The sequence below is a fragment of the Grammomys surdaster genome, unplaced genomic scaffold (genome assembly GCF_004785775.1).
Source record: "Grammomys surdaster isolate TR1022 unplaced genomic scaffold, NIH_TR_1.0 125852, whole genome shotgun sequence".
In the NCBI taxonomy this organism is placed as follows: domain Eukaryota; kingdom Metazoa; phylum Chordata; class Mammalia; order Rodentia; family Muridae; genus Grammomys; species Grammomys surdaster.
In genome coordinates this window covers 260,242-268,220 of record NW_021620678.1, presented here as the reverse complement: position 1 = coordinate 268,220, position 7,979 = coordinate 260,242, and the positions used below count along the sequence as shown (strand labels likewise).

General features: G+C 53.4%; 1 protein-coding gene across 1 annotated transcript in view; it reads right to left on the bottom strand.

Annotated features, from left to right (window-relative positions):
• Triobp (TRIO and F-actin binding protein) overlaps positions 1-7,979 on the bottom strand; it is a 55,718-nt gene that overhangs the window by 32,200 nt on the left and 15,539 nt on the right. The window contains exons 6-8 of the mRNA XM_028789972.1: positions 6,424-7,979; positions 2,408-2,519; positions 762-1,802 (exon numbers count right to left, since the gene is read on the bottom strand). The exon at positions 6,424-7,979 is cut by the window's right edge and continues 536 nt beyond it. Coding sequence (XP_028645805.1) covers positions 762-1,802; positions 2,408-2,519; positions 6,424-7,979 — 2,709 coding nt within the window. The remainder of the gene's footprint in view (positions 1-761; positions 1,803-2,407; positions 2,520-6,423) is intronic.

The window sequence follows — 7,979 nt, the reverse complement described above, 5'->3', positions numbered from 1 at the left end:
CACACACACACACACACACACACACACACACACACACACACACACACCAGTGCTCTGAGCTTGGGAAGCATCACCAGGCTCAGTACTGGATCCATCCTGGCTACTGTGCCTACCCAGGTAGCACCCCACAGTCTCTCCTCCCTGTGTGAGCTACTGAAAAGGCTAAGGGTTCGCCACCCCCACCCCCACCCCGTTCACCATTGCTTCGTCTCCCAAGGATCCTGAGCCTCAAGTAGAAAAACCTCAATCTTTCTGACCTCCCACCTCCTCTGTGAGAAGTCAGACTGAAGCCAGCCAGAGACCACTGGGAGGCATCTTTGCATCCCTGCCCCACCCCCACCCCTGGCCCCTGAGGATCTTGAGATTGGCCTGCCTCCCCATAGCCTGACGGCAACTTGAGGCCATGTCCTCTGACCCTGCACTCCTGCGTCTCTGTACTGAATTAGACAGTCGACAGGATGGGGCGGGAGAGAGGCCGATGGTGTAGTAAGCAGGGCCTTTGGAGTGGGACGCTTTAGTAAAACTCCTGCAGGTATGACTCCTGGGAAATTCTAATGAGTATGGGCCTCAGTTTCATCATCTGTAAACTGGGAACAGTTGAAGTGCTTCTTCACTGTGCATGGCATATGTGGCTTAGCACACTGCTTGTGAGCTGGTGACAGAAAAGCCAGGTGCCTTGCTGTCCCATGGCAGGGGTGGGGGACATAGTTTAAAAAACAATGGCCTTTGCTAGACACCCTTCAGATATGGGGCAGACTTACCGCCAGGTCCGGTGGGCTGTGGCTCTCTTGGTGATCTATCTGCTCCAGAGCAGCTAGAGGTGACGTTTCTGGTCTACTTGTCACTTTGGTTGTTGGCCACTGGGTGGAGGTACAGGCAGGGCTGGGTAGCTGTGCTGGGCCCTCAGACTGCTGACCAGGTCTGTGTCCATTGGCTAGGGTGGCCTTGGCCCATCCTTCAGGCTGGGTTTGCGACTCTGTCTTCAGGGTGTCCTCTGTGCCTGAGGAGCCCAGCTCTGGTCCTGAAGCCTTGACTGGGTCATGCCGGTGCTTAGCCAGGTCCTTTTGGGGCAGCCTAGCCTGCAGGAGCTCCAGGAGGCCTTCCCAGTCCAGCCTTGGGAGCCGGGTCCAGGCCCCATCCTCAGGTGCCCGGATAAGGCCTAGCAGATCTCTCCAATCTAGGTCGGGTGGTCTCTCAGCACTATGCTGAGGTGAGGATGCTCCCTCAGCCCTCCAGCCCATGGCAGTGCTGGCCTCAGGCTGCCGGGCACACAAGCATTCTGCTGGGCCTGCCCAGGAGTTCTCTGGGGAAGGTGTAGGTTGGTGGGGCCTGGACAACCCCTGAAGGCTACCGTGGCCCCCTGGGGGGCCTCCTTGTATCCCATTACTGGGAAGTTCCTCCCAGGCCTCTGACTGTCCCCACCTTTCCCTGTGCTCCTGGGGAGGGCCCCTCCATATCCCCTCCAGGCTGGGACCCCCAAGTTCTGGCCAATCCCCCAGGCTTGGGCCTTCCTCCTGGCTGCCCCAGCTTTTCTCTGGGTGTCTGTTAGGACTTTGGGGTCCTGACACCCCCTCCTGGCTCTGCCACCCTCCCAAAGGCTGCCTCAGGCCACTGTAGCCACTTTCCAGATGCCTCTCTATCTGAGCCTTCCTCTCAGGGGGCCTGGCTGACGTCCTGGCAGGTGGTGAGGTCCTCTGGAGCTGCCGGTCTCCCTCAGGCCGCTTTTCAGGACTTTTAGGAGGTGGAGGTCCTGTTCGGCTCTGCCGGGTTGGCTCTGCCTGCTTGGCAGAGGGCTTGGTCACCTGTGGATGAGGTGAAGGGATGGGTGAGGCTCCTGACTGCACCAGGTAGTCACTGTCTGTCTTAGTCCTGGAAGTGAGGCTGTGTCTTCCTAGAAGCCTGGATGAATGCAGGTGGGAAGCCACGGCTCTCTGTGGTGTGCAGCTCGCCCCTCTCACACACTTTTCTCTGCTCCAGAAAGAGAGCTGAACAGAGCCGCTCACTTTCCGGACTCCTCTCCCTAAGCTATCAGGTGCCCGAATTTCCACCAAGGGTAACTGTGCCATCGGGGTGTGCTTTGCCCTCTAAGTTTCACTTGAGATCCAATCTCTAGGCTGGATGTGGCAGCCCCAAGAGCTTGCCTGGTGCACCTGTGGCTCTCAGAGATAGCAAGATAGCAGGTGCCTCCAAGGGGACAGCACTGAGGGGCTGTCTTCAAAGGATTTGTATGGAGTCCTTCACATCTTGCCAAGAGCTTCTGGCCCCATGGAAGGGAGTGGAGTTCAATCTCATGCTGGGGTCCTGCCCTTCTCACAGACGGCCTCCCTGCCCAGGAGACGAGCCCAGAACCAAGGGTATTGGGAGAGGCAGTGACCACTCTTGAGGGCTGGTGGCTAGCAGTGCTCACCTGCCTGCTGGGGGCAGGACTGGACTGTCTTCGCAGTTGGCTCTGACCTTGGCTGGGCCGCTGTGACCATCCCTCATCCCGAGCCTGGAAGGCCCCCGGTGCCTCCGATTTCCTATGAGGAAATGTAGCTGTTCCAGAGGGCCTCGGGGACGCCACTCCAGCACCCCGCATTCCCAGCCACTCCCGATCAAAGACTCATCGAAAGCCCCAAATGAAGACAACCCTCTCAGGGTCTCAGTTTCCCCTCCTGGAAAATGGGGACATGTAATCTGACTCATATGGCCATGAAGAAGACACAGGAGTGAGGGTGGGGAGGAGCCCATGGCTCTCATCTGCCTCATTCAGCCATGAGCCACCCAGTAGCCGACCACCCCCAACAAAGGTTAGACTAGTCCTTGTGGGGATTCAGATTTATTGAGCATCTATTGTGTACCAAGCACTGAGCAAAAATAATCACAATGTTTAAAAAAAATATTTATTGAGCACTTCCTACGTTCTAGATGCCAAGCGCTTGTGTGCCAAGAAGTCCCACTTAGCTTTGTACGACTACTTTGAGAGGACAAGAGGGGCGAATGTTGGGCACCCCGTTTTCCATTCTTTCTGCCCTTTCCCGGTCCATATGCAAATTGAGGATTCCTCAAGCCAGCTGCATTCTGTGCTTCTCTTAGAGCTAAATCGAACGGCACCACTCAGCTTTGAGAATGCTGGCCCCTTCTTAACCACTGATGAAACAGCCTCTGGCTGGAGGACTAGGAAGAAACATGTCTCTCCAACACAATAATCCCAGAAAGGTCACTAGCAAATGTCACCATACCCAACAGAGATGACCTTCAGCCTGTGCCAAAATCCTTAGTTCCAGATATTTGTGTGGGTTATCAATGAGTGGCCATGGCTATATTCAACATGGGGCCACCATTATAAAACCAACAGACTCAAGACAGTCTGCTCCCTCTCCTAGTAGGGGAGTTACCACAAAAGACTCAACCTCCATGAACATTTCCCTTCTGTGGGGTCTGACTATTGGACTTCATCTAAACTGCTAATGGAGAGGTGTTTGTGAGATCCTAGGGTCCATCCCCAGCACGGCAAAAATACGTGAAGTCAGTGGAGCTGTGACTTGTGGCTAAGCAAAACCTCGAGGGACACCAGGAAGAAGAGAAGCTCTCAGTGAGCCCAGAGTGAGTTCCAAAAGGAGACAAGAGGCGGAGTATGAGGGGGGCTGTGAAGGGAGTCTGTGGGGACTGTCTCTCCCAAGTCTGCACAGCTGAAGAACGGTGCAGAACACTGCAGAGGTTTGCAGAAGGAACGGACCATGGGCGGTGATGACACCTGAGACCCGAGTGCTCAGGAGGTAGGGCAGGTATTCAAGCTCGTCACTGACTACATGGGAAGTCAGAGGCCAGCTGGGCTATGTGAGACCCTGTCTCAGAACAGCCAGAAGTGTGGCGCCAGGCCTTGCTATCGTCCTGTGGGTTTGGTGATGTCATTAGAATGAGTTTGGGAGACTGTTGGAGACCTTAGCAGTCCTGAGGTTCCTGGATCCTAAGCTTAAGGGCCCCCTGATGGGGGTCCATCTTTAATCCATGTTAAGGCCTTTGAGTGAGTTTCCTCTCGAACTGACATCTAGGTGCGTCAGTGAAGCCAAGTCTCAAACACGGCCGGGACCTACCGGGACCTAATAGGAAAGGTGCAAACGTTTGGTCTCTTTCAAACATGCAGTTTTCCATTGCTGCTTGTTCAATGGTCATTCCTTGTACTATATCTTCCCTTATTATGAAGCTTTGAAAGGCAGGGCTAAAAACCCTATTATACACACACACACACACACACACACACACACACACAATGGAAACCCAGCTCTGCTGCAACAGGACCTGCCCAGGGAAACCTTTTCCCAAGGGTTGATGTGGCTGACCAAGGAAATGGGTTTCCTCTGGATATTCAGATGGGCCTATGGGCCTCCAAATGGTATCAAAGAACCATCAGGGTAGGGCAGCACACACCTTTAATTCCAGCACTGGGAGGCAGAGGCAACTATGAGTTCCAGGCTAACTTGGTCTACATAGCACATTTCAGACAAACTAGGGCTACATAGTGTTTGTTTGTTTGTTTGTTTTTAAAAGAACCAAAGACACCAAGTCTAGGTGACCCAAGGAAGACTTTTAAAATTCAGGCATCTAATGGGGGTCAGGGGGGTGGGGGGAGAAGGCTACAAAACCAAGCCAAATGCCTAATGATATGACTTCCAGAAAAATGTTCCAGGCTCAGAATAAAGTTTGGGCAAAGTAGATGCTCAATAAATACATGTCAGAGGAGTAAATAGAAGACAATAAAAATACAACCCTGTACATACATCCCGCCCTGCTGCCTCTCACACAAATGCATGCTGTCTGCCTGGAAATGTACTAGATAGAGAAAATACCCCAGAGGTATGCCATTGAGGTGGAAAAACAATATTCTAGGATGGGGAGGAGAATAAAGTGTACAGAAGTGACTTCGAGTTGTCTATGGTTCTTCACGCCTCGGAAACCTGAGGCAAAAGGAGGGAGAGTCCAAGGCCAGCCTGGGCTACATAGCAAAGCCTTATCTCAAAAATAAGCAACTATGAGAGAGAATACTTAATGTGTAAACACATTTGTGATTTCTGTTACAGAGCCAGCATGGAAGTGCACTCACATACACCCGGCACTCGGCTGTACCCTGAGTATAGTGCCAACTTGGTCTTCAGTGAGACCCTGTCTCCAACCCACTCCTCCTCCAAAACTGGTTTTCCTTTAAGACTAGAGAAAGAAATACATGAATGCCACAACAAAGCTTCTCTCTTCCATAGTAAATGGATCCAATTTACTGGGACAGGTATTAAAATAAGAGATAAAACTTCTCGTAAAAATTCTGATCTTACAAAAATGTTGCTTGAGGGCAATTAAAGAAAAAAAATCTCAGTGTGCCAGAGCCGGGCAGTGGTGGCCGCACCTTTAATTCCAGTACTCAGGAGGCAGAGTCAAGAGGATCTCTGGGCTCAAGGCCAGCCTGATCTATCGAGGGAATCACAGGACAGCTAGGGCTACACAGAGAAACCCTGTCTCAGAAAAGAGGGTGCTGGAAATGCTCTAAGGTTACTGTGAGGTTTCCCACTCAGTCATATACTAAAGCCCACTAGATAACGGTCAGAGGGTTTCCAGACTTCTAGGCTCCCCCCCCACCACCACCACCTTATTTCTCCTGTCTCTAATGAGTGGAACTGTATCTCTAAAAAAGGAAAAAAGAACCCTCAGGGTTTTTTTCGAGGAGAGAAATCCCAGCCATAGCAGGGGGATGGGAGGTCCCAGCAGTAACATGACATTCATAGGACACTAGGACTCAGGACTCTATGGCTCTGTCCCTGGAAAGTAATATCTAACCTTTGAAACTCTGGGATTCCGGGAGCTCCAGGGTGAGTCTCTCCTTGGCAGGTGTACATTTTGGAATTCATCCCCAGCACGCACAGAAATAAAACCCAAGGCCTTTATCTACTCAGAGTCGTGGTTCAAGCACAGGGCCTGTGTATGCTGCCAACCATTCTGCCACTGAGCTACAGCCCTAGCCCGACAAGACATGTAAAACAGCATGTCTGTCTTCCCACAATGCACAGAGTCATGGGCACTTTCTTTTTCTCCCTCATGCACCACTCTGGATCAAACCCTTCTGGAGTTTCCCCTCAATGAAATCAACGTGCTCATAATAGTCTCTCCCCATTTGACAGATGAGAAAACTGAGGCTTAAGTAAGTTAAATTGCTTTAAGCAGGTATCACAAGATACCTAGATTTGAACTTACACCATCAGACTCCAGTGTTTTTGACTACCTGGCTACCCATAGTGTTACTTCAACCTCAAGAAGAAAAAACAAAACAAAACAAAACAAAACCCTAATATACAGACTTGCCCAAGACTATACAGCAGGGCTTGAACTCTTGCTTCTGGAACTTTCCAACTGTTCTCCTCCCCAGCCCACCTGGCTGCCCCTGCCCTGGCTCACCTGCGCTCTTGCCCGAAGAGGCGCTCCACCTCTGCTCGGCCAGGGCTGCGGGTACGGCCCTCGTTGCTGCCCTGTGCCTGGGGCTCTGGCCCCCTCTGAGCCAGCCTCCTGGGTGGGGGCAGGTCAGCCAGCACGGTGTACTCCTCCCTCTCCAAGTTGTGTCTGGTCTCCCCTGGGGGTGCTGAGCCTCGGGAGCCTGAGCTACCTGGTGGAGGTGAGGGTGCCAGGAGACCTACGTCACTAGGTGGGTGTCGGGGAGGAGAGGAGGCTCTGGGTGCATCCCGATGGCCGATGCATACTTGAGGGGTAAGCAGTGGGGAGCCATGCAGAGAGTCAATGGAAGGGGCAAGACTCTCCATGCTGGTCCCAGGAGGATCCTGGAAAAAGAGGGAAGGCTCGGGGGCCTGGCGTGGTGGGGAAGAGAAGGAGGGAGCATCTCTGTGCCCAATACACACAGGAGTAGGAAAGTGCGGAGGCTCGTGCAGAGAGTCTGTGGAAGGGACAAGGCTCTCTGTGCTGGCCCTGGGGAGATCCTGGAGGAAGGAAGGTTCTGGGAACTGGCGTGGTGGGGAAGAGGCCCGCGGAGCATCGCGGTACCCGATGCACACCGGTGGGGGAAACTGAGGGGGATCATGCTGGGGGGACCCATTCTCAGCATCTGATGTGTCTGGGAGGAAGGGAAAAGGATCGAACTGGGTGTGACGCGGTGGTGAAGTGGCCCGGGGGGCATCACGGTGCCCAATACACACTGCAGGTGGCATGTAGGGGGGTTCGTGATGGGGTGATTCGCTCTCAGAAGAGCGGGGATCTGGGAAAAAGGGAAAAGGGTCATACTGAAAATAGCGAGGTGGGGAAGAGGCCCGAGGTGCGTCCCGGTGCCCAATACACACAGTGCATGGTGGCTGAGAGGACTCCAAAGAGGTCTGGGGAGCCCCTCGTGGTGCTGGGTGAAGAGGCGCTGAAGTCCTAGAGGCACTGGGATAGCCCGGGTTATGAGAGGAGGAGGTGGCCAGGGATGCCGAATACTGCTGGGGAGGGTCATTATGAGCTAGCTTGGTAGGAGCTGAGGTCTGAGGCTTGTCCCCTTGGGTTGGCCGGAGAGAAATGGATGCCCAAGGCACCTGGTTTTGTTTGGTGCGTGATGGAGATGAGGTTCGGGGACTGTCACTCTGTGTTGGCCGAAGGGGAAAGGAAGCCCAAGGGATATCTTTGTTGGTACGGTGGGGAGAAGGGTTTCTGGAACTACTCCCCTGAGTGGCCCGGCGGGGAGAGGATGGTCCTGGATTGTCCTTTTGAGTACAGCCTTGAGAGATGGTTCTGGGATTGTCTCGTTGGGTGCAGGCGCTTCGGAGATGCTCCCATCTGCTGCAGGAAGCTGTAGTCTTGTCTACTTGGGTAGAAGGGGTCCTGGGGGTATTCTGTGATATGCAGGAAGTTCTAGGGTTGTCCCGCTGTATAGTTCTGTTGGGAGAGGAGGTCCTAGGATTGTCCCTCTGGGCACAGGGAGTCCTGGGGTTATCCCTCTGGGTTGTTCTGTTGGGAGAAGAGGTCCTGGG